Below are 27,614 nucleotides of genomic sequence, written 5' to 3'. Positions count from 1 at the left end.
TTTCTATTAAGAATGAATTCAGAAACAAAAGAGCCATAAAATAAATAATATATGTTCTTGATTGATAAGCCATTTCAATGATCTTGAATTATTATATCATATCATTTCTAACATACATAAAGTAGTCTGTAGCTAACAGATTTTCTTTTTCTATTTTATGTGCATTGAATAGATGAAATGCCTAGCCAGGTGTGTATATGCTAAAGTTCGTCATACGCATCAAAAAGAACTCTTCATTCATGAGGGTAAAATCTATTCTGTCTATGTCCGCAATGTCTCTAGAACTACTCCAGAATCTTTACGCTTCACAGATACCGTTTAGATGGGCTACCTATAAAGAAATATTTAATACCTTCTCTCTATTACTTGTATTACCATCTATTCAATAGATTTTCTCGATAAAACAAAATAAATGCTGTCTTTAAAACCCTATCCACACTTATCTATTAAAAAAAATTAATTTTTTATAAAAAGTTTACTCTAAGAGATAAACTATATAAAGAAATACTCTAAACATACACTTCCCAATACACCCTCTGTAATGTGAGACGACTCATACTATTTATAAGCTTTTCTTTAATACTCCGAACCAATATCTTCGCTAAACACGTATCGTGCATGAGCTACCCTCTATAATGAAGGTATACAAGTGCATTCCATATAAAGAAACATATCCAGCAAGTACTTTCCGTAAATTCTGAATATTATTTACCCTCGACAAAAAAAAAAAATACTTACAATGAGATGCCCTCCTCTGCAGAGAAATGTTGCTTATACCTTCTATTAAAAGTTACGCTCCATTAAAAAATATCATCTTCCAAAAATTGTTTAAGGAAAACCCCCCTTAAGAAGCCACCTCTCATAAAGAAAATTACCACGTAATGGAAAAAAAAACTCTCTACAATGAAATTCTCTATACAAATACAATCTTTAATGAACTACCCCCTGCGAATAGCCACCCGAAAAATTAACTCTTATAAGACTTTTCCGCAGACTATTGCACTTTATTTGCAATTCATAAATCTTCGAGCTGCCGCGCTCAAACTGTGAGCGAATTCATTCATGGAGTCAACAAAGGTCTGGCTACGTATTTATCTTTGGGATAAAATGTAATTCAGAATTAAATGTGGCATGCACTCTCTTCACAAGGCCAATTAAAATTACAGCTGCGAGTGGATGGGACTTTATTTAAATTAAGAATTAAGTGAATAAATTGTGGAAATTTAGTTTGGAGCTCGTATGCTCCATTAAAAATCGCTTTGTCGAGGCTCGTAAAGGGCTGCGCATGTAAATGCCACAATAAAATTAAGAAATGAAGTGGTCCGTCCATAAAAGTGCAGATATGCTCTCTCTCTCTCTCTCCCCCCCCCTCTCTCTGTCTGCCCCGTAGCTCCACGACAGGAATTTTCGCGGGGATCTTTGGTTGGCTGGGTTTGACTGCGTTGCAGCTTGTTTGCGCGTGCGATATCAAGCCAAAAACTTTTTGCACACAAAACGAACAGAAATTGTCGCCGTCTGCAGCGAAGAGACAAAACTGTGAAAATAACCAGAAAAAAAAAGAATAGCACACAAAATAAGAGTGGAAAAGTAATCATAAAACAACGGCATAAAATGTAGCTAATCAAAAAAATTAAATTAAAAAAGTACCAGAAGCACAACCAGAAGAAGAAGAAGAAGAATAAGCTGAAGCTGAAGCAGAAGAAAAAGTAAACTTCGTGCTGCCATAAAAGCAACACTTGAAGCAGGAAACTGGTTGGGCAGCGGAAGGAGACGGAATATTGGTTTGCCGGATAGTCAAAGCCAAGACTTTGCCCAATGCCTGGCTCCAGTTCTAATGAAAAACTAATCAAAGTTGCCACACATGATGAGCACTGAGATACCCTAGGAATAGTTGTGGAGGCAGCAGAACTACTTTGGTAGTTCAAGGCTCAGAGCTTAGGAAGAACTAGAATGCCGATAGTCCCTGCATAGCTCTCGGCCTCTGCCAGGGTATTTAAAGAAAAGCCATGCTCAAATAGCAACTTGGCAAAGTGCTAAAAGCGTCTTTTGAGCTTAGCGCCAGCCGAGGCACGCTGGACAGCCGGACAGCCGGATGGCTACATGGAGTAGTTAAAATTATCAATGAAAGTTTACAATCACGGCACGGGGCACAAAAAGAATTGAAACTCCGAGTGCGAACCAAAACTAAGTGGCAAGTGACGACGGAAGAGGAGAGAAGAGAGCGAGAGGGAGAGAGAGAGAGAGAGAGAGAGAGAGGGAGAGAGAGTGACTGCTCAAATGATTCAGCGCCAATGAGCTGAACAAAGTTAACAAAGTTGCAAAGATGCAGTTGCTGTAGTAGTTGTAGTTTGTTAACTTTGCCCCCCATTAAAGCCAGCGCCAAGCTCAAGCTAAATACACACTCACACACACACACACACATGCATTAAGACTTTGGCGTAGAATGACATGAACTAACGAGCAGCTGAACGAACTTGAACTTTGGGCACACAATTAAGAACTTGGACCCGGCCTTTAGTAAATATGCCTGATCCGGTGCCATGGGCCTGCCTGGCCACTATTCTCATTAAATGTCCATCAGCTGGCATCGGGCAGGTGTAGAAGGCACACGGTTAAAAATATCTTTTAAAAAAATAAACTACAACAAGAAGAAACAAAAAACAATCTTGAATATTTTAAATTTTGCTTTTCGCTTGTATAATCAAAACGCAATAAATATTGCAAATGCGACAAAGTAGCCAAAAGTTGACCCCCAACTCGAACGTGGCCAAAGCCCATGAAAGTGAAACAGGACCCCGAAACCAAATCCACCAAAAAAAAAAAAAAATTAAAATGAACGCCAGGAAATGGCTGCAAAATGTTTGCATGCTGCGGTAACACGACAGCTAAAAAAGCAAAACAAAAAAAAAAAAAAATAAAGAAGAAAAAAATGTGTAGAAACCAGTGCCAAAGGATAAAGAATAAACAAGGAGCGCAAAAATGCGAGGCGCGTGGCACTGGGCGCTGGGTGGGTGGCTGGGCGGGTGTTAGGTGTTTGACAGTGGGTGCGAATACACACATACATACAGCTAGACATACACACACACACACACACACACACACATACATCTATATATATATAGAAAAAAAATTAAATATAAAATGCAAAAATGGCTTTTAAGCAGCGAAAGCCGCGTTTACTGCTGTCTGCCCATAGCTCGACATTTTTTTATTTTTATTTTTTTTATTTTTATTTTATTTTATTTATTTTTTTTTTTTTTTTTTGGGCAACTGGAGAGGGCTGTCTCTGGTCTCCTGTGTTTGGGGGCGTGCCCCCGCAAACGCGACAGAATGTGCTAAAAGGACATCGCTGTTGCCACTGTGACGGCATGCCTGAACCACTTTGGTTGACTCTGTGTGTGTGTGTTGGTGTGTGCTTGTGTGTGTGCTTCTGTGTGTTTGTGTATACACTTCATCAGCGACCGCAGCAAAAGGCAACGGCTATAAAATAAAATACCGAACGCAAAAGTATGAAAGCAAACTGAGCAGTAACCATCAAAAAATAGCAGGGCTGCGAGCATAGAGGAAAGACTTGTCAGCTCAGGCATCATATATTCTATAAATTTCCAAATGGTTTGACTTGCCAAGTAGAGACATGTAATGTAAATATATATGGCTATATAAAACTATAAAAATATATGACAAGTATATAACAATGATACTGGGGTTGAATAATAGTATATTTTAATTTGATATAAAATAAACATGAAATACATAAATTAAAATTCAAACATTTAAGTTACAACTATTTCGAATATGGAAATAATAAATAATAAACAATAAATAATAAATAATAAATAATAAATAATAAATAATAAATAATAAATAATAAATAATAAATAATAAATAATAAATAATAAATAATAAATAATAAATAATATATAATAAATAATAAATAATAAATAATAAATAATAAATAATAAATAATAAATAATAAATAATAAATAATAAATAATAAATAATAAATAATAAATAATAAATAATAAATAATAAATAATAAATAATAAATAATAAATAATAAATAATAAATAATAAATAATAAATAATAAATAATAAATAATAAATAATAAATAATAAATAATAAATAATAAATAATAAATAATAAATAATAAATAATAAATAATAAATAATAAATAATAAATAATAAATAATAAATAATAAATAATAAATAATAAATAATAAATAATAAATAATAAATAAAAAATAATATCAGATTTAAAAAAAAAAAATGGGAAGAGTATAAAACTAATCATCTCTTATATATTAATCGGATTATTTTTCCAAATGAAAAATACATTTTAGTGCCTAAAATTAGTTAAGTATGTGTATGATATATATGTAAGTATGTATTATATGCTTAAAAAGACTCGAGTGACTCGATGCCTTGGTTAACTTTTGTATTCCGCTTTAGGTCTTATTTATTCACACTCTCACTCTCTCTGTTTACCGAAGGCAGTGACATATGAGACATAGAGTCCATGCGAACTCCCACACTCTCAAAATGTTTTATGCCCCTCACTCACTCACTCAGTCGCAATTCGAGTGGACTCTAGTATGTTCATATATAATAAGATCAAACTCAAACTTCTTTGATTTTCTAATTGAGTCTTTGCTCCTGCTGCCGATTAGCCAATTTTTTCTTTTCTACGAAATGTAAACAATAATTAAAATAATTGGGATTACCTTTGTAAGCCACTTCCACTCAGAGCAGTCTCTGCTCCCAGCTCACAGCCAGCTCGCGAATTTCTGTGTTGATATTGCGCCAGCCCTGGAAAAATCAGTGTACGCTCCGCGCGAAAGCAAGGCGCGACTAACACGTGCCTCTACAATAAGAGTTGCCCGGCCGAGAGTTCCGTCAAGCCGCAGCCGCATAGGAAACGGGCCCGGCTGAGCCACAAGCTGTGCTGGCATTGCGTTGGCCCCGTTGCCCCGTCGCCCCGCCCTATTGCCCTTTTGGCCCATGCAACTGACAACTTGTAATGAAATTTGCAATCCAAAGTTGCCCTAAGTCGCAGCTAAGCTGCGCTTCCCAAAAGCGGCTCGCTGCCACAGAAACCAGCCTCTCCCCCCTGCCTGCCCTGGCGAGCTGCTTGACAGTTGGCAGTCCAAAGCTGAAAGCATCGGAGCTGGCGACATCTACTCCAAAAACTAAAGAGGCCAACTCCGGACTAACTCCGGCTAACCAACAGAGTAACTCACTTTGTTTACGGAAGCGGAAATTAATTATTTTACGTGAGCTGCGCAAATTATGCATTGCATTTCCAACATTGCTGCACATATAAAGAGAGTGTGAGCGAGAGAGAGAGCGTGGGGGGAGGTGGGAACTGCTTGGCACGCTCTAACAATTTAGCTAATAAATTGATAATGAACCCAATGAATAGCCAGCTTTATATAGACTCTTTAGAGTTTATTTAATTCAGCTTTTGCGTCAACTTCAACTTTCCGCTTTAAGAGCCATCAAAAATCATAATTTTAATTTGTAATTGAATCGAAATGACTGCATATAAATATTTTGGCACTTTAGTGAATTTCGGAGCCTGCTGGCAAATATCTTTATTTAACTAGCAGCAGCACAGCGCTTGATTTTTATTATTCATAAGGCAATTTCTTGTTTCGAGCGCTCGCCGCTTAAATAATATATAAATACATACTTGATAAGCTCCAAAAAATTCAAAGCTCACCTGCACACACACACACCTGCTTTGATAGGTAAATGTCCATGGCTTACAGCAGCTAATTGAATCTCTGTTGCCAGTGTTCGTTAGCCATAAATGATTCTAACGCAGAGCCACTAAATCGCTTAAACCAAAACAAAAACAAACAAAAATTTAATATAGTTTATGGAGCAAATTAAATTTCGACTTTAAGCTGACTTTACATATTGATGGGAGCAGGCTGCCCGTGGAGCTTTATTTGTTTAGAGTCCCGTAAAAAACTAGTATATGCTCGACTTCAGTTTGTCATTCATGTATTTGGCACAGCGGGTAAATAATAAATCAAAATTGCGCGAGTTTTTGGCTTTGCCTCTCTCTTTGTCAAATATTTCCCATTTGGAGTTTTGGAGTTTTAGCCATGTCTAACTTATTGTCTGTTTGATGCACTTTGACGCGCTTTTTGGTCGGCAACTAATAAATGTCAAAAAAGCTCGAGTTGAAAGTGACAGACTAGCAGATACTCTAAATGCTATTGAAGCGAGGAAGGGAGTAGGAATCTTAAGCTGCAAGTACTTGTATATATTGCCGTATATATACAATATGTATATATGGTTTATAAAACCTGTCAGATATGTTATAAGACTCTAACTTAATATCCATCAGCTGCGCTTGCCTTATCAGTTCCAGATCTCAGAAGAAAAAACATATGATTTCTTACCATTAACATTTCTGCTATTGCTACACAATCCCCGCAACTTATGGCCTTATTCACGCCTCCAACTCACTGTTACATACATTCCAACAAACCCTATATACCCTGAATGCGTTTCACGTAGCTTTGATGTTTACCAAAAGGACATCTACGTACAACTTCACCGCCTGCTGACTTCAATTGAAATATAAAACCTTGATTGATATTTTTATTAATATTTATTCATTTTCTTATTTTGCAATATTCATATTGCTTTACAGTTTGACTTCACAGTCAATCAATATTCAACTTAAAAAAAAAAAAATAATAAAAAAAACTGTAGCAAAAACTAAATTCATTTCTGGCTGAAAAGTAGAAAAACACTGAGATGGTGCTCATATGAAATCCATAAGATTTTTGGCCTTAATATATGCGAAATATTAATTTGTGGGTGAAGCATATATTCCTAGTTTGAAGGTAAATAAAAACGGTACTAATAAAACAGAATTTCTTGCCAAAAGCAACAACAACTCTTGAAGGACTTTGCACTAGCAAAATCGAATGCTGATTAAGGATTTGCTGAGTAAAAACGAGGTGAAATAAGAGTGGAGTAGAATGCAAAGAGTGAATGGCCCAAAGAGGATGATGAAAATATCGACAAAATAATTTTAGATGAGTGCAAAGTGAAATAGCTGAGACTAAAGATATCAAAATATAAAGATATTGCGCTGGCTATATTGTGCTTGCATTTTCGGAGTATGTGAAGTAAATACAGGAATGAAATTATATTCTGAACAAAGATTTCGGCTATTGCTAATAAATGATAAATAGGCCGAGGTTCAACTCTTATTAATTTGGAGGTTAGAAATATTATGAAAATCAAATATATTGTGCTTTAAGCATCATAGGAATAACAAATGAGGCTAAGAGGTACATACATAGTTAAAAAAAATAAAAAAATTTTCTCTTCAGCTTCAATAATTCCAAACTAGATTTAAAATATGGAGATTTACTTATTTTTAGAGATTTTAGGTTTTACCCGAGAGAACGGATTTTGCGCCTAGAGTGCAGTTATTGAATCATGCCCAAGTAGATGACTTCATCATGTCATACCACAATCAAAATGATCATCTGAGCAGTCAGGTCTATGGCATCAACTGGACAAGGAAAAATGCAGGAAATTGCCTACGAGCTTTTTAGGCCAACTGTGTTACCGCGAGAGTCTTAGCGCCTTGCCTATAACAAAACTATATCAATGTATATGTACGTACATCCATATATGCCAGCTATACAACATCGTCGTCATCTCGTATTTTCAGTAGTGCCCTTTTTTATGGCCCTGGTAATTATCACTTTAATGAACTTTGCTATTTTAATGGCGCCCAACAAGGCCCACAATGGCAGCGGGATGGGACGAGACGAGACGAGACGAGGCGTAGAGAGAAGAGGCGTAGCGAGACACTGGCAGCCCGTTCGATCCGAGCAGTCCGGTGTGTTGTCCCTGCGGATGCGAATCCTGTGGCACCCCCGCCCCCTATCGCTCCCCCTTTCCCACTGCAACTACCCCACCCCCGCTGAGCTGCTACGTGCGCCAACTATTACTTCGTCGTTGCTGCTGACGGTGCCTGGGTTTTTATTAAGGAATAAAATTAGTGAGCACGTGCCGAGCACACCAAGTGGCAGGTTGCACGTTGCAAGTTGCAGCTCGAAGGCAGCAACCTGCAACTCCCTGCACCACCCTGCACCACCATGCACCACCAAGACAGCAAGTAATGTGATACGAATGTGCACAAAACTAGCGGAAGATAAACGCGCAAATTTTCAACAACACAAAGCAAAAAAAACGACAGCTAAATAGCTCAAGAGCATCTGAATTTGGTTGCCGGAAGGAGAGAAATACAAATGAGAATCTTGTCATGGGGCGTTACCGACTGCATAATACCTATTCCGGTTAAATAAAACACAACTAAATTTCATTAAATATATTAAGAGAACAGAACTCTTTCTGACGCTCAAAAAATATGAATAAGTCTAATATCTATAAATAATTTTATAGAGAGGTAAAATAGCTCACTTAGTAATATTTATATCTAAAATATGGATTATATATATTGGGTATTTGTTAGGGAATACTTATAAATTACCAATTTCAAAACCAATATACCTCACACACTCACTCACTCACTCACTTTTCTGGTCCGAATATAAAAACAACAAACATTACTTTACCATGAAAGTAGAGAAAGGAGCAGTAAAGTGTTTCATCGTTAAGTCGAACAAAAAAGCGTTTAGAAGCCCAAATCTATTATGTTTCATCGCCCACATAATTAGCTGGCCACATTAAGTAGTTAACGAACATCTAAAGTAATAAGATGGCAAACCAAAAATAATTTCGATAATTCTATAAAATATGAATTTATTTTTTTAAGACTTCAAATAGTAACTATAAATGATATATCAATCTACTTGCATATGTTTTCTAGGGGCTACAATTAATCAACAGTTTTAGCCAAGGCCAAGACCAAGACTGGCTGAGAGTCAGATTGTTTGATTGATTGACCGAGTCACTGGTTTACGCATAGACCGGCTAACTCTGTCTGATAGAATGATTGACTGACAATAATTTTTGAGCAGACTGAGTAATCAGTCAGACTTTTGCTTGACTAAATGGCTGACTCTGACAGGATCGTTTGACTCATTGACAAACTAACTGACTGGCTGACTGGCTTGTTTGATTGACGCTGACTGACGGACAGACTCACTGATTGATTTACTAGCTGACCGAATGATTGACTGACAAACTGACAAAGAGATTGACCGGCGGTTTGGCAGTTTATGTATCATGTATTGAGTGACTGACAATAATTAACTAACTGACTCTGACTGACGGATTCACATGATTGACTGACACTAACTGATTGACTTATTCACTGACTGATTGATTGACACAAACAGAATTATTGACTCATTGATTAACTGACTGACTGACGGTTTGACTAGCTCAGTATTATTCCAACTGATTGACTGACTCACTCTCTGACAGATAGATTGATAGATTGTCTGAGCGCTTGAATGAATTTGATGGTCTAACTCACTAGCCGATGGGTAGGTAAAACTGCCTGAGTGGCTAGCCGAATAGTAGATTGATTGACTATGATTGACTGACGAGCTGATCAGCTGAATAAAGAATTCTGAGTGACTGACTTATTGAGTGACTCACTGAATGATAGATCGACTGGCTGCCAGATTGACTGATTGATTGACGTTGAGTGTATGACTGAGTATTCAAGTGATTGCCAGTTGAGCTGATTGACCGACTCGTTAACTAACTGACAGATTGTCTGACTGATTGGCTTTCTAACTGTCTGACAAACTATATATTTACTCACTTATTGAAAATAGTTACTGCAGTTAAGCTGGCTATCGGATTTATATAGACAGCTTTTTATTGAATGATTGACCAACTAAGTTGCTAATAAATAGCAGAATATATTCACGCCACATAGTACATACACATAGACATACATAACATTATTCAATTTGCATTTTATGCTCTGACACAACTCTCCGATAAGCATTTCGCTCACCATTTTCCCCGTAGGAGCTTTTGTGATATTTTTGTGTTTGTTTTTTGGAGCTGACAGTTTGAATATCCCATAAAGTAAATGAGTCAAGCCTGATTATTTAACCTACCCCGAATGACAGTCATTCGAAATGCTCTCCAAATGAAATTTACCGGCATATTGACAAAACAAAAGCAAAAGCAAACTAGTGCCATCGGCATTTTATTCATTTCTCTTCCTTTTTTTTTTTTAAATTTTTTTGCGCCACGGGTCGATTAATCATAAAAACAGATTTTAACAATGGCCCCTCCCCCGAAAGGGGGCGGCTACAACATGCATGTGCTCATACATGTGCGTGCATGTGTGTGCATGCATGTTGCCTGTTGTCTCTGTACACCTCGGTGCGACATTGTTCAATTTGGTTCGATTCGCCTGGGCCACGGCACATAAAATATGCAAAATATCTTGTAATGTGTTTATCACTGCGCATATGTATTTAGCATACTCAAACAAACAGCCAGTGCACACAGTTGGCCACCGCGAAACATTGGCTCGTAATGTTCAATGTGGCTTACAGACACATGTATGCATGCATGTATGTATGTGCATATGTATGACTGTCAAAACGGAGCCAACTGCAAGCGGTGTCCATGTGTGTGTGTGTGTGTGGTTGTGTGGGTGTGTGATTGTGTGTGTGGGGCTGGCTGTGGCTGCCGCGCTGAAATGAAATTCATTGCCCCAGCTTTATGTCGATTTTATAAAAATTTGCCTGACGCTTTGCGGATTTCATTACATGTGCCAGTACCAATGCACCACGCCTACCCACACCGCCACCGCCCCCACTGTTTGACTTAACCAGGCTGGCAAACAAACGGACATCGGCAAAGTTCGCTCCAAAATGGGCCAATGGCTGCTAAAGCTCTTAGTGGATTTACGTTAAAAATTTATAGAGAGACCCCCACAAGCACGCACACAGATAGACAGACACACACACACACACGCACGCACACTGATGTAAATTACATTTTTGCCAACATTACTTATGCTCTTATCTATATATTATATAAAAATATATATATGTATGTATATATTGGTATTCACATATATCAACTATTTTTATGAACTGATCGTTGCGGCATTTTGCGCACGGATTAATAAATAATAAATGTACAATACATACATAATATTAAGAGTTTAAGTGTTTTCTCACTCAATGATTCCTGAATGAATATATTTCAATAAAGTGTAAAATTTTCTATGCAAGCTAATGGCAGAGATATAAGAGCTAGAGATTTCAATTTTTTTTTTGTTTTAATAATCGATAACTCATTTTGTTCTTTTTTTATCGATAAAAAACGTTATCGAAAACCAATTATAAAAATATATCTCCTACACCTTTATTGCTAGAGCCTCAAAATTTTTTATGTATACTAATATGTATTTTATACAATTTCGGTTTTTGTCAAAATTTACTCCCCACCTCTAATTCACTCCCACATCCTCACATTTGTAAAAGGCGTATTTCAAATACTAGAGACTTGTGCTTTGGCAAATACATGCATATCTATATATGTTATATTGATAATCTGAAAGTTTCAGGAAGATTGTCCATCCATAAAAAAAGTTATATTACACTGCAGCCAATGCGTGTTTAGGCGTGGGTGTGTGCGTGTGTTTTATGTAAGCAGAAAGACACGAAAAATGGTTGAAATAGCTATTGCTCGAAGGGTTCAGGGGATCTCGTAGTCGAGCAGTCTCGACTAGAGCTTTCTTACTTGCTATGTACTGCATAGCTAAACCAGAGTCTTTTCTTTGCTAGTTACATTTCAGCAGCTGTTGAATTATTTAATATAAATATTTAATCCAATTTGCAATTTTATAATAAATCGTGAATGAAAGCCCAGGACAGTATTTTAGAACAAATAGTTGAGCAAAATGGGAGTAGCACAAAGCCCATATACTCATTTCACTGCAATAATGAGTATAATTATATCAAATACATATGTATACAGGGTCATTTAGGATGCATATGATTTCATAGAAATCTTGACTTATTTCAGGCACTGCAGAGTTTTACTAATTTATGTCAAACAAGAATAATTTATGATACCTATAAAAAATATATGAAAAATCTTTATAGCTATAAGTACATATATATTTAATCATATTTTTTAAGGTTACTTAATTCGAGATCTATATTAAAAGTTGATTTAAATTAATTCAATGTGTAAAAATCTTTCTCTGTAAAAAATCTTACTCAACTTTCACATTGCCAAGCAATATACTAGCATTGTTTGACAATGGATTAGATAATAGATTAGATACATATCATTTCGAGTTGATGTCGTAAAGCTTGAGGGTAATGCGCGTATGCTAATCGCATCAAAAAGCACTTTAACAGGGCCAATAGAAATATTATCTATACAATATCTGGCAAACGAAATGCCTTAAATAATCATAATACCAGGACGAAACTTTCGATTGGTGCCAGCTGCCACAGGCTGACGAGCAAGCAAAACTTTCCAACTCTGGCACGAGCAACAACGGACCAGAGGACCCTAAGATTTACTCCCAGCATAGGAGCTGACGAGGGAGAGGTTGGTGGTGCAGGGTAGGTCAGAAGCCATAAACTACAATCGAAGTGGAATCCTAAAAAAAAAAAAAAAAAAAACAGGAAATAGAGAATAGAAAATGGCAAACACAGAAACAGAAACAGAAACAAAATATAAATAAATAAATGTGTACAATACATTCATACATATGCAAAAATGGCGAAAGGATTGGCCAAAAGTGAAACACTTTGATATGCATCTAAATGGCATCATCAGCATTGACTGGGGGCGCCAAATGCGGCGACAGGGAACATCAGGAAGCCGATGAAGAAGAAGCTGGACTACAACAACAGCCACAACAACAACAGCAGCAGCAGAGACAACAACAAGGATCCGAAACTAGGAAAGCAATCAAGAAGCGTGCGATTGAGAGACAAGCAAAGGCGCAAGCCGGAATCGTCGTAGTCCGTACTTCGTAGTCACAAGCGTAGCTGGCAAACAACAAATAAAATAAAGTCAAAATACAAAAAAAAAAAAAAAATGAAAATCAACAAAGAAAAAACTTAAACAAAAACAACACACTGAAAGAAAAAACACCACAAAAAGTGCAAATCATTTTGCGGGCGTTACATTTTATTTGGCATCCAGGCCAAACGTTGAAGCCGGAAGTCCAAAATGGTTGCCACGCGTCGCACAGTGGCTAACGGTTGTTGATCAGAGCATAGAGTCGGAAAATAGCAAAGCAAATTATAAAGCTTATAAGAAAACACTCTACTGGGTATATAACATTTTATAAGTATAAAACATTTTATTTACCAGCCGATTAGTAATTATTTGTTTAATTATTATAGATTAGAATTGACTCAAAACAAACTTAAGCACTAGCTCTTATATCTTCAGAGATCGACGCGTTCAAACAGGATAGCCAAACACATAAGAATATTATTTACATATTTAAATTCGTGAATGAAATTTTATTTATAATTTTTTTATGAAGACATTTTCTACAATCTATTAATTTAGAAATGTTGTTTGCAATTATGCTGATAATAGAAATAGAAATATGTAGTTTGCTCTTTTTAAGTGATCCTAATTTTAATTGACTTAAAAACTCTACTCTACTTGTACGAAATTCTACTCTTAAAGCTTTATACATGTATTGAGCATTACAATTCATTGTTGACCGTCTCTCGATACCTGAAAATATGTATAGTACATAAGTCTATTTTACTAACACTACGAGAGCATCTGTCTTCCGACGAGTTCGTTCCTCATTGGCTAGAAACCGTTTTCTTGTTGCTTTGCTTATGCTCTAGTTGTTACCCGATCGTTTGGTTGAGTCAAATGAAGCAACAAACTGTTTGTATTGGTATGTATATGAGTGCTCTGTTTGCTACGTACATCAGTGTGTGTGCATTGACTTGCATTCAGTTATTTGCATACTTACTGAGTCTAATTGTGCGAACGCTCTCTCCCTAAAGAACGTTCGTTAAGAGAGCGTCCACGAATAGTTCAACCGAAATCCAAGACGAAGCGTACCAAAAGCTCTTGCTCAGAGCGAGAGCGATTTAATATTATGTTTCGGTTCGTTGGCTTCGCGAACTAAGGGCAACTTAATATGGAAGGGAAGAAGTCGCGACTTAAACTACAAGTAATTGGTTTGCTTGAACACTTTTCATATTGAAAAAATTATTGTTATATATTTTTTCAAATTTTGGGTAGACTTTTATTTGTGATATGCATGGAAAATGGATAAAGGATGATTCGAAGGCACGATATGTAATACTTCTTTGCTTGATATAACGATTACTTTAAAAATCTTGTACTTAAAGATTAAATTTTATGAAAATAATATTTCAATTAAAATTTAAAATTTTATGCGTGGTTTTGGCAACATGCAATTCAATTTTTTCTTTTTATTCTCTCTAATTAGTGGTAAGAACGAAATAAATATTGAGTTCAATCCATTGTTTTATTGGTGAGCAGCTGAATAGTCAAAAATAAATATATTGTAAAAGAAAAAAAAATAATAATAATAAAAAAAAAAAATAATATTAAATATTGTTAAACAAAAAATAATAATAAGTAATACATAAATTTTTTCAAATATATTGTGATAGAATACCTTTAAATGCTTTAAATATATTTTTAATAAAATAATTTTTTTTTTTTTTTTGTAAAGATCATATTTTTTTAATTTTTTTTTTATTTATAAATTTATTTTTAAAAAATTGTTTAATTTACAATCATATTTTTTTAATTTAAAAATTTTTTAAATCATTTAAATAGTTTAATATCTCTATGAGTAAAAAAAAAATTGTACTTAAAAAATAAAATTGTTTAGCAGCTGCGTCCCACTGTGCAACGCAATGATATCTGCACACTCTCACATATTTGGCTTAGGCTTCAGTGTTTTCATGGCCATCTGACGCACCGTCGATTGGGGGCCTTGTTCAACTGTTAGGGCGAAGATATTGACCATGATAATGATTATGATGATGATGATGATGATGAGGATAAGGATAATGACGATTTAAGTAGCAAACTAAAAACTCGACTCACTTTTGTAGATGTTGTAGCCGCGCTCATCGGCAATGTAGTAAATCGTCTGGATCTGCGGCTTCTGCCCAGCGACTGGAGTCGAGTGATAGCCCTCCTGCACATTGATCAGACGGTCGCCAACGGTTTTCCTATAGAGCTTGATGTAGTTGGCCAGCCCATTGCTGAGCACCAATCTATGAATGCGAAAATTGAGAATTAAGATGGGCACATGGTAAGGGGGGATACGACTGAGGGCTTGGCCCTGACCGGTCTTACTTGTGCTCCTCGGTGCCATTGGCGTGTTTGATGCGATAGTTTTCCAACACATAAACTTGCTGCGGCGGGTCGGGTCTTGGGGTGGACTTTGCCGTTGTTGTGGATGAGGATGGAGATGGGGATGTGGATGTAGTTGGGGATGTGGCTGTAGATGTGGATGCAGCTCCTGGCTGCTGCTCATCAAAGAAATAATCAAAATTTTCCTCATCAAATTCCATTTGCGGAAATACGACCAATTGATCCTCATATAAAGGCAACATTGTAGGTGTTGATGCTGTTGTTGTTTTTGTTCCCATTGTGGTGCTTCCTGGTGCTGCCTCTGCGGTTGTTGTTGTTGTGCTTTTCGTTGTTGCTGCTGTTGTTCCCATTGTTGTTGTGGCAATGTCATCAACAGCCCCAACATCAGCTGGCCAAACAACCACTTGTAATTCATAAAGGGGCTGACTGCCCGGCATTGAGTGTCGCAGGACATTCGCCGACTCCGGTTCGCCGTCCTGCGCCTGTTCGTGGTCCTCCTCGTGGTCGCTGCCCGCATCCGCTGGCTTATTAGTGCTGCTGCTGCCTGTTGGCTGCAGCACGTTGCAGTCATTGTGCTGCTGCTGCTCTAACGAGTCCATTGTCGCATCGAAAGTCAATTTGCAGTCAATGCGATGCGACGACTGCTGCTGCTGGGCCTCAAGTGCCGTTTCAATGCTGGCGGTCGGCTCCGCTATTCCAGCAGCTACTGCTGCTCCTGCTGCTCCTGCTGCAGCTTCTGCTCCTGCTGGTTCTCCTGGCAGTGGCGTTGCCCGTGCACAAATCACGACCAGCAGGAGGATTAGCGACAGCGGCCCAGTGCCACATCGCCACATACTATACGTTGTCATTTCGGGCTGAAATTGCGTTGGGGACAGGCTGCCTGGCTTCGACTGGCACAAGGAATTGGGCACAGTTCGATTCACGCTCTGTTGTTGTTCCTCGGCCCGTGCGGCTTCTTATATTTATACTCAGAACTTCGATTCGCTGCTATTGACAATGGCAGCGACGGCCCTCACGACGCCGACGCCGACGTCGACGTCAGCATCGACTTAATCAACGGCCAAACACTCTTTACCGTTATGCGTTAAAAGCAACAACAACAACAACAACCAGCAATCAGTTAAATGAAAATATGATAAAGCTGGCAGAGAAAAGGCGCCGCAGCCAGCCATAAATGCAAAGCTGGCAAAAGGGCGACGCCAACAAAGGCCAAAGCTGAAGATGCTAAAGAATGCGACAGGCAGCAGGAGACGAGCCGAACCAACGCAATTTTGTTTAACCCAATTGAAGTCAATTGAATGAGAAGCCAAAGAGACTCAGCCCAAAGGGGGAATCGAACTCAAAGTGATTGCACTTAAAGATGTCAAATATTTTATTTAAATTTGATAAAGAATAATTATAATAAATAAAGTTACATATACCATATGATATACATATATGTATGTAGTATGATTCAAGTCTGAATTGGCTATTTTAAATTTTAATATATTCATGTTTTAGATATATTAATTTACATTGTATATATTATTATTCTTATTCCATATTTAATATAATTTTTAAATTTTTTTTTTTTATTATTTAACTTTGCAGAGACCTTTATTATTTTTATATTATTGAAATAAAATCTTGTACACTCTTGCCATTTTGTCTAACAACTCGTTTAAAAAACGAACTCATAAAAGCATTCAAAAATAATCCACAATTTAAGACAGCTTACAAGTGTCTGAGACTTGAGAGTTTTAAAGATACTTTAAAAATAAATGCTATAAAAAATGTAAAAAAAAAAACAACTTTGAAAAATTAATATAAACAATATTAATATTAATAATATATATATGTATATATTATTATATATGTGTAGCTTAAATATTTTATATCGGATTTATTTACCAACCCTTGTCTCTTTTATATATTGTATATAACTGTTTATAACGGAGACAAAAGCTGCCAAAACACAGACACAAACAAGAATTGCTCTAAGCCTTAGTAAAATATTTGTTAAGCCACTTTAATGGCTTGTAAGTCATTAATTATGCCAGGTAAACCATATTGGACTTTACACAAGAGATATACATATATACTTATATACTGAGATACTCTCTTATATAACTAGCAAGTCATGCTGCGGCAACCCCAGCACTGGCCAAGGCTAAGGCTTGGCTTTGGGGCTATGCAGCGCCAGTTGGTTTAGCTGTCATTCATTTGAGTGATCTCAATATTAAAATATAGCTCTTTCTCTCACACTCACTCCCCCACTTTCTCCCTCTCAGTCTCTCCCAGTCTTTCACTCTCTCTTGCTCTCTCTCTTTCGTCATATTTCTGTTGGCTTGCACTTGTCATTCTTGAACATTCTTTGGGTCATTTGGACAACATCATTTATAATAAGATTTTCATGCCGGACGGCCAGCTCAAAAACAGCGCTGGCAATGGCAACGGCAACGGCGACGCCAACTGCGACAGCGACTGCGGCAGTGGGAAGTGGCGTCGACCGCTTAACGAAGCGCTGCTGTCGTCGACAATGCTGGCTGCGTCGCTTAGCTTTTGTTATTGTTATTGCATTTCTTTTTGCACTTTTTTAATGAGGCTCCTGCTGCCGCCGACAATAGACCGTGGGACCAAGGCATCGAAAGCTCGAATGCAATGAATGATGTTCAAAGAAATTGCAATCGATTAAAAAAATGTATTCAAGTTTGAATTAAAAACATAACTAAATTTGAATTAATTACGAATTAAAATTAAATATGTACATAAAAAAAATTAAATAAATAAAGAACAACTCTAAATAATAAAATTAGCATTATTAAAATATGTGCATTTAATTGAACTGACTTTATTTGTAATTGAAATTAAAAATCTTATTATAAATGAAATTAAAAATAATTTTATTTAATGTAGTGGTCAATAAAAACATTATTTAAAATAATTTGCCCTAAAATTAAAATTAATTAATTAATATTAAAATTAATTTATTTTTTTATTGTAAAATATATTTTGTTCATTTTTATATATTTTATAATTTATCTTAAAAACTACAAAAAAAATAAAATAAAATAAATAAATAAATAGAAAAACTTATCATAAATAAATAATTAATAATAATAATAATAAAATACGTTAGATACAGTTAACTAAACAGCGCCATACTTTTAGCAATTTTCAAATTAAAAAAAAAAAAATTAACAAAAAGTTTTCTACTTGTATTATTCCTTTTACGTTTGTATACTTATTGTTTTTATTTTATTTTATTTTTTTATTATGATTATTATCATTTATTTATTTTTTATTTTTATTATTTTTTTTTTTTTTTTTGCCTAATACAATTAATTTCCATTATCAAACAATTTCAATTTGTACTTCAACTTATTGCCAACCCAGCTCATTGCAAGCAGAACAGTGTTTTGGTACCACTGTGCAACGTCGCTACCAGCAAACCGCGTCGCTAAGCATCTTTTTTTTATTGTTATTGCATTTCTCAGTATATATTGTGGTTGTTGCTGTTGTTGTTGATGTTGTTGCTGCAGTATTGCCTCCGTTGTTGTCATATGCCATAAAATATATCTTATGTAGAAAATTATTTTTAAACTCAAGTTTTGTGCCAATTTAGGTAGGTGCACACATTTCATATATGCGCCTGCATTTGTGTGTGTGTGTGTGTGTGAATAACGTTCTTAACTTTCCATTCATATATGCACACATATACATATACACATACATACATATAAATAATTGTATCTGCTTCGATTCACATAGTACACATTGAATTGGAGCCAATGTTAGGGCAGCATCTGTTACACATAATATTTGTGCATACAAATTCAATTTTCAGCACAAACAACAAAACACACAAAATGCGCCTTTAATGTGCAATTTGTCAAAACTTATTTGATTTATGAGCCGAACAACAACAGCAACAGCAACAACAACAGTCGCCAAAACTGTCAAACAAACCAGGAACAACAACAGGAACATGTTTAACAAACTTGCGCCCAGTCCAAATTCATCGTGCCGTGGCAGGTTCCCCGTGGTGCAGCCGCTACCCGAATCATGGCCACGCCCACTGGTGCTCACAGTGCTCCCCTGCTAATCGTTCAAAGCGAACTTTAAAGCACAACAAATTGAAACCTCACCCACAAAAATTGCTCATGTTTACAGCCACAACGATGGGATTTTCGATTTTTCACGATTTTTCGTCGTTTTTTTTTGCCTTCTTTTATTTTTTGAGGGGAACTCAAAACCGCTGACAATTTTCTCGCCGTGGCCATTTGGCTCTTTAGACTGTGTGTGCTTGTTTTTCTTTTTCTTTTCTATTTTTTTTGTTTTTGGTGCTGGGCAGTCACACGATTTTTGCTTAATCTAATTTGAAGCTCTGCAGCCGGGCACTCTCATCGTGCGACCACTGAAGACGTGTCACAGCTGCCGAACGACCCAAACATGAAAATCATTGAACACTTAATTCCATTTACATATTTCCATTTAATTGAAATTAAATTCAATTAAATTTCAGCTAAAGTCTCGGCACTCGTTACAGTCTCATGGAAATGCTATTCAATATAGGAGATCTAGCGAATAGACATATAAAGATGTTGAGCTACTAATAAATCAGGTGTTTAGCTGCTTAAAAGGCTGATGCAGGATGTTAAATGGAAAACTAATTTAAATGTATATATATCAGCTGTTGTGTATTTAAGTGTTGAAATAATTGTTAAATCTTGCCATTTAGCTTAGATTTAACAAATCAGATAAAGTATTTAGACATGAGATGGTATAAGCTGTAGTCTATGAAAGTCTGGGAAAATAATAGAGGCAGCCCAGTTAAGTGTAAGGCTGATTTAATCATATTTAAATGTTAAAATCTTTTACGAATTATGTCATTTGGCTGACTTGCGCTATATAATATGAGCAGCTAAGAAATCAGAAATGCAGCTCTTTTATTATACATCATGATACATTAGGTGTGTCACCCTTTTAAATAACAAAATTTTAGTAGCTGTTTAAGATACAAATCATATTGGACTGCTTAAATAACGATGAAGAGAGTTTGCCTTTTATTTTACGTTTAAAGTATATATAAACGTTATCACGATGCTGGCTCAATTGTCATTAAGGAACTCGAGTTCCGTCAGTCGGAAGTCGTTTATAATGGCTTTATGACAGGGGTGAGTAGGAGTAAGCTCTCTACATTATAGCAGATTCTCTTGTAGGAGTGATGTTGTTGTTAATAATAAAATAAATAATTAAATAAAATAATAAAATAATTAAATAAAATAGGAAAGAAATAATTAAATAAATAATTCAGACAGAGACTGTTAGGAAAAGGCTAAAATTAAGACAATAACATTCCAAAGCTTAATGCCCAAATCATGCAGGACTTCTTCTTAAGAATTATTAACCATCATTTTGCTCCCTCATAAAGGGCCAGAATATAGTTTTAAAATAATCTCTTAAATGGTATAATGTCGCAATACTCTTCTGTTACATTAAAATAATCTTTATTTGCCCAGCCAGTGCAACATAAAATCCAGATCAGATCCGATAAATATATATATATTATATATATTTTTATATTATATATTATTATGCCAAAAAACAACCCAAAAGCTTACCTGTTCGATTTGACACACTTTGCGCTCCATAAAAATATTATGGCAACTGGTTCCAGGCCCATAAAATGCTGAAAATAAGAATGCTTAAGACCTGGACAGGGCCAGATACAGTTAACTGAGCATATAAAAGACCTGGCCAATCGGGCAACCAGACAGAACAGAACCGAACTGTACGAGCATCAAACATGAGAAGCTATCTGGGTTTCATACTGCTAATCAGCGCCGCGGCTGCTGCAGAAGTCACCGATAAGACGATGACAACAACAACAACAACAACAGCAGCAGCAACTCCAACAGCAACTCCAACAACATCTCCAACAACAACTAAACCAGATCAAAGGAACAAACGTCAGTTGGTAAGCACCGAAACGAAGCGAATTCAAGATTACCCAACTTGACCCTCCTATACAACTACTTGAAACAGAGCATACCCGTTTATTACGACAACTTCAATGTGAATCCCACAGTGGAGCCTTCGAAGCCGTTGCCGCCGCTGCAGCCACTGCAGCCACTGCAACCACTGCAGCCGGTTGGAGTCGTCACGCCCGTTGTGGGCGATCCAGGGGGTCTGCAGACGCAGAATTGGCCCATTATGGGCGCGCTGTTGCCACTGCAAAATCTGCTAGCCGGCCTCAATCTGGGCAACTTTGGTAGCTTCGGCCAGCTGGGCAATCTGCCAGGATTTGGGCCAACTGGCAAGCCACCAGCAGGTGGTGCGCCCGCACAGACCTGCTCGATCGGCCAGAAGCTCAGCTGTCGCTGTGAGCCGCTGGTCTCGCTGCCGCTTCGACAGCCGGAAGCCCAGAGTCCCGTGCAGATCCTCAGGCAGAATGCCCGCCACAACGAGGACGGCAGCCAGGAGCTGCGTCTGGTGCTGAGCAACGGGCAGGTGATCTACCAGCGCACCGACAAGGACTCCAGCAGCCAGCAAGGCTACTATGCGGTGCCCTTCCAGGCGGGACACTATCTGAACATTCGCTACAGCATCAACGAAGCCAACTATACGATCAAGGCCGAGGTGGACAGCCTGGCACCCAACACAGACTTTGAGCTGTAGGAGGAGTACCTAGAGGAATCTAGGGTATCCATATGCCTACATATTCATATATGTATAACAATACCTAGAGGAATCTAGGCTGCCCTTACACCAATTCATATATATGAACAACAATTTTGTAGGAGGAATACCTAGAGGAAACTGGTGTACCCATTCATATATATAAACAACTTTTTTTTCATAATTTTAAATATTTGGAAATAAACTCACAAATATATACATATATACACACTCCACCAAATTGAAGATATTTCCAGCTGTCTCAGAGTTGGGAAACTCTGATAGAATTCCATACTCGAGCTAACTTGAATTTCGAGCAAGTTTTGCCGCACTGATTAGAAGTCGCTGTTGAAATCTAATTGGAAATTCTTATTGCTGCCGCGCAGCAAGGCTGACTGCAATTTAATTTCAATAATTGAACTTCCTAATTTGCTGTTTTCTCCGCAGGAAGAAGCACAAATTTTCGGATTGTGCAACAAGTTGGCAGCTGTGGCTGCGGCGGCTGTGGAGGCGGCGGCATGCCAAAAGTGCCACAGGAAAAACATTTTCCCAATGCGCTCAATGTGCGGATGGCAAATGGAAATCAAGCTGCAATTGCAATTGCCAACTTCGCTTCGACTCAAGCGGAAGCAACGAGGCGCCGACGAGCACGACAAGGATGACAGCTTTCGCAGCAAACAATTTGACAGGATGCCTCTCGGAATGCAAATTGCCAACCGTTGCGCAACAGTTGACTAAATGACGATTCGCTCTCGGGGCCACATTCACAATCCCGCTTTAAAGTGCTCCGTCAAAAGAGAGAGAAAGTGAGAAAGAGAGAGACAGAGAGAGAGAGAGATCAGAACAGATGTAAAAAAAACATAAGTGGCTAATCTCTTACCTCTATGATGCTCTGGCTCATATTGATTGAGCTACTAGCAGATACTCTTTTCTATATAGTTTGGACAGTTGGCAGATACTCTTTAGCATGACGCTAAACGGATACTCTTCCTATATAGTTCAGACTGTTGAGAAAATTCTTTCCCATTCGACTCTTGGTTATATATGTATGTATATATGTAGCTGACATTCATATGAGGTGCTGTAGAGTTCATACTCTATATGGCTCACACTCTTGGCATATGCTCTACCCTATCTAATTCGAGCTCTTAACTAATACTAGTTTCTCTTGGCATATAGATTTTCCAATAAAAGTCGGACGCTTTGCTAATAGTCGTTTATTTACTTTTAGACTTGCCTCTTGTTAGATACTCTTTCCTATATGAGCTTTTGGCTGACACCCTTTAATATGTAGTTCAGACTCTAAGGTAATAATTTTTTGCTTATGAGTCAGACTCTTTGCAGGCACTTTCCCCATGTAAGTAATACGGATAGCTGATCTTCTTCCTTATACTCTTTCTTCTTAGCATTGGCAAGCCACTTAGCTTCCCATACTCCCAGCTGAAACTGTTTTATATATGGCTTACGCTTTGAACTAATACTCTTTCGGACATTTTCCAGACTCACACTCGACAGATGCTCTCTCCTATATAGTACAGACTCTTTCTCTCTCTCTCTCTCTCTTTCTCTCTCTTGATTTTTCTTATATAGATAAATGCCTTTGCCAAAACTCTTTAATATAAGCTCACACTCTAAAAAGATACTCTTTGTGTCAATCATTAATAATCCCATAACGCTCCACCCCTAGTTTTTGCTCTTCCCTATATAGTAGAGCTTGACTCTTACATTTATACTCTTACCGCATATACTCTTCCCTTCAAACTCATAGCAGTCACTTATGATTCTGAGCTTATACTGCTTCATATTCTCGTTCCTCTTAACATATTCCCTTCACCATGTGAATCAAACTCAAAGCTGATACTCATCCTATATACCTATATAGCTCATACTCTTACCAGAGGCCCTTAGCTAATGCTCGCACCTCTTGTCTCATTCACTTCGCAGTGTGGGTCAAGTTCTCAGCTATATCGCTCACACACTTGCAGCTACTCTCTCCTATATTGTTCAGGTCCTTATCCGATACTCTGCCCACTATGGCTCAGGCTCTTAGCTGCTAGTATAACCTACACAACCTGCACACTCACCAGCAACCACTCTACTCAATGTAGTCTATGTAGCTTATACTCTTAGCTACTACTGTTTCACATGCAGGTGAGTTGATAACCTCTTGACATATGGGTCAAACTCTAAGCTGATGCTCTTTCCTATATGTAAACTCTAATAAAATGGTATAATATATCAAAGCCTCAATTAGCGTATATACATATTATATACGTATATACATATATACATATTATATTTAGTTATATATATATATACTCTTTAATAAAGTGAGAACGATTGAAAGGTTGTTAAGGGCTAAAGAACTTAAACTCTTTCTATTTATGATACAGAAAATATACTTTCGATGGAAACTTTGACTCTTTCTATATATGCATATACAAATACATATATTTAACAAATAGTACAAAGTTGTACATAAAACACAGGTGTCAATGAATGTAATTGTGTCGCATTAGAGAAGATGCCATCGAATGCCAGCTGACAGCTGTTGACGTGAGTGGCGCTCATCTGGCTGACGGATGGCTGAGCTGCATTATTCGTAAGTCGACGTAAGACGCTTAAACCAATTAGCCTGGCTATGGGAATGAGCTAGCTGAAGCCGCTTAACAATATCATTGAAAGTGCTCACATACCAGCGATGCACTTGCCGTTTGCCGTTTGCCAGGTTGCCAAGCAATGGCATGGAATGCCCGTGCTTGCAACAAATTGTGGCAGCGACAACAATTGAACTCGCATTAAAGAGAATAGCCAAGGCAGCCGAGGCAGCACTTGGCAGTCGTGGCGGCTGGGGGCGCACTGCACACGACCATGAGGCATAATTACGCTGCAAGCGCTGACTGGCACTTAATAGGGAGCCACCCATGCCACCCAATCAGATTTTAAAGCTGTCCAGCAGCGGCGTCTTTAAGTGCTGCCGATTCGCTGAACGCGTCATTAATTCGTTCGAATGCTCTTGGCTGGCTGACTGGCTGCCCGACTGCCCGACTGCCCCCCGACTGCCCGACTGCCCCCGACTGCCTCTGCATTTGTTTGTAGTACAGCTGGAGAAGGAGCTGCAATGCATCCATTAGCAGCTATGCCATACGGCTGGGCCAACCACAGAGCAATGTGACTGACCCCGTAAATGGCAGTGTTGCTAGATTGACTGCTCGCTAGTCCTTGCCAACTGGAAAAACAATAGTCACTTACCACGCCGCCCTCACAGCCAGCAGCCCACTCACCAACACACACACACACACACACACACATACATATACATCTATAGAGAGCTGACCATGCCACAGGCACCGCCAAAACTGCCGCATTGTGTGGCCAAAGGGTAACCGCGGCTCGCCCCAAACAGTCAACGGATGTGAATTGGGAGCGGAAAGCTTCACAGGTAGACCAGCTACACACACACACACACACACACAGACACACCTCTCTCTCTCTCTCTCCTCTCTCTCAGTCTGTGTGACAGTAGAAAAATTTCTAAAATAAAAAACTAAATAACTGAACTCTAAGCTCAGCTAAGAAAACTTGGATTTACTCAACAGTATTTTTCTTCTTTTCTCATCTGCTATGTGGATATGCAATACCGTTATGCACTCTCACCTGCATCTGCTGGCCACAGTGCACACCACATGCAGATGCACAACATGTGCTCCACTGTATTGGATAGCCACCCCTGACCCAGGGGAAGCCCAAGTTGGCCCCAAATAGTTGTAAATTGTCGAAATCGCAAACAAAAACTGCGATTGTTAAAAGCACAAATAAATAAAACAAAATAAAAAACAAATAAAGTGAATAGGAAAGACCTGAAAAAAAAGGAAAATAATAAATTGAATTACTTGACTGGGTTATACCCTGTATACATATATATACTATGTGTATTTTTATGTATATATATGAACAAATAAAATATATATATATACATATATATATTTAAGAAAAAAAAAAAAATATATATATATATATATATATATGTATATATATATATAATAAATACATTTAAATAAAAAAAATATAATTGATTATATGAGCATAAATTAAAAAATTGCTCATGTATAAAAAAAAAAAATATATATATATATATATATATATATATATATATATATATATATATATATATATATATATATATATATATATATATATATTACTTTTATTTTATTTTATTATTTAACGCAAATACTATATTGCATAAAAATAAATTTCAAAAAAAAAATTAATTTAAAAATAAAAAAAAGCTATATTCTCCTAGTTTATACATTGATAAAAAAAAAAAAAGATTTTAATTATTTTTAATGCAAATAATTTTTGGAAAAAAATCAGATCTTTGTATTTTATACAAAAAAAAAAAAAAAAAAATTAAATAATAAGTATAACTTTTACTTTAATTTAACACATCTAACATATCTAAATATATATAAATAAAGTTAATGTTTTTAAAAGGCAGTAAAGCATTATGAGTCTCTGCATATCATCTTCACTAATGCCTATAAAGTAAGCTCAGCTACGTATCACACATAAAAAACGAAACTCTTTTCGTTTTCGATGCGTACAGGGTATCGAAAATCAATGGACTGCCAGCGCAGTCAACGCATACGCAGCGACCACTAAATAAATGGAGCACGAGCACAGAGGATACAAGAATAAGCCCCTTGGCCGAAGAGCTGCAAACAAATAAAGGATCAACATAGCTCCAAGTGTAGCCCATTCCAAATTTTAAATTGCCAAAAAAAATATCAGGGCATATCAGACTATGTAACAGGAATGCAATATATAGTCAAAAATAAAAAATGATTCGAACTGACTTTTTATATATTAAATATATTGAAAAATATTTAAAATATTCTGGAAAATATGAAATATTACTTGCTAATAAGTAATATATAAGACATTTTTTTTTTAAATTGTGAATTGTATGAGCCCATTGAAAATCAGGTTATAGTGAATTTTTTTTTTTTTTTTTAATAAATTATATTTAATATAATTTATTATATATAATATATATTTTATTGCCTTTAAAATAATCCCTATCTTATAATCCATATATTATAAATAAGAGCTAGCTTATAAATTAATATATGAATTATGCCACACAAAAATTCTGCACCAATTTTATCTTAAAACCGAAAATTAGATATATTTTTTTAGCAAAGTTAAATTTTTTGCCATATTAAAGGGTAATAGCAAGTCGCATTCACTTGCAGGAAAAAGTTCACAATTTCTGCAAACTGTGACGTAAGCAGAAAAAAGAACCTACAGCTTCCGCATCTAATTTTCTAAATCATTTCACTGCAATGAAGCGAGCTTCGCTTCCTCTCTATCAGTCCCACTCTCCCCCTCTGTACCACTCTCTCCAAAGATATATTGTATATTTTTATAGCAGTTTGCACTCAATTATGACATAGCCATAATACGCTTCGCCATGAAATGCTTTGCCAAGCTGGAGCCGTGCAGGAGATTCGAGTGTCTGCAAAGCCGCATCACAACATTTCCCTAGCCGCTGCAATGCGCTTAGCGTGCTTAGGCGACTTAAGCCCACTTTTCGCGTTAGGCAAAATAAACAGGA

The 27,614-nt window shown here is 36.9% G+C and overlaps 2 protein-coding genes across 2 annotated transcripts; one reads left to right on the top strand and one right to left on the bottom strand.

Annotated features, from left to right (window-relative positions):
* Positions 1-14,803: 14,803 nt before the first annotated feature.
* LOC6584508 lies at positions 14,804-16,252 on the bottom strand. Its single transcript, XM_032732195.2, has 3 exons — positions 15,317-16,252; positions 15,062-15,234; positions 14,804-14,956 (listed from the first exon to the last, which is right to left on the bottom strand). Exons 1-3 carry the CDS (start codon positions 16,180-16,182, stop codon positions 14,886-14,888), a joined length of 1,110 nt encoding a protein of 369 aa, XP_032588086.2. The 5' UTR covers positions 16,183-16,252; the 3' UTR covers positions 14,804-14,885.
* A 4,826-nt stretch (positions 16,253-21,078) lies between these two features.
* On the top strand, positions 21,079-22,195 carry LOC122757811. Its single transcript, XM_044011329.1, has 2 exons — positions 21,079-21,293; positions 21,362-22,195. Exons 1-2 carry the CDS (start codon positions 21,123-21,125, stop codon positions 21,992-21,994), a joined length of 804 nt encoding a protein of 267 aa, XP_043867264.1. The 5' UTR covers positions 21,079-21,122; the 3' UTR covers positions 21,995-22,195.
* The last annotated feature ends 5,419 nt before the right edge of the window (positions 22,196-27,614 follow it).

Source organism: Drosophila mojavensis, unplaced genomic scaffold, assembly GCF_018153725.1.
Source record: "Drosophila mojavensis isolate 15081-1352.22 unplaced genomic scaffold, ASM1815372v1 contig_136, whole genome shotgun sequence".
NCBI lineage: Eukaryota > Metazoa > Arthropoda > Insecta > Diptera > Drosophilidae > Drosophila > Drosophila mojavensis.
The sequence above is the reverse complement of the archived record's forward strand: the minus strand, read 5'-3'. Positions and strand labels throughout refer to the sequence as shown.

Bases quoted from the DNA above. Each gene is read 5' to 3' on its own strand.
- LOC122757811 (XM_044011329.1), top strand. From the start codon at position 21,123: ATGAGAAGCTATCTGGGTTTCATACTGCTAATCAGCGCCGCGGCTGCT. The intron at 21,294-21,361 runs GTAAGCACCGAA...TACTTGAAACAG, and splicing joins AAAGGAACAAACGTCAGTTG to AGCATACCCGTTTATTACGA.
- LOC6584508 (XM_032732195.2), bottom strand. From the start codon at position 16,182: ATGACAACGTATAGTATGTGGCGATGTGGCACTGGGCCGCTGTCGCTA. The intron at 15,235-15,316 runs GTAAGACCGGTC...TCGCATTCATAG, and splicing joins AATGGCACCGAGGAGCACAA to ATTGGTGCTCAGCAATGGGC. The intron at 14,957-15,061 runs GTGAGTCGAGTT...TCGCCCTAACAG, and splicing joins CGGCTACAACATCTACAAAA to TTGAACAAGGCCCCCAATCG.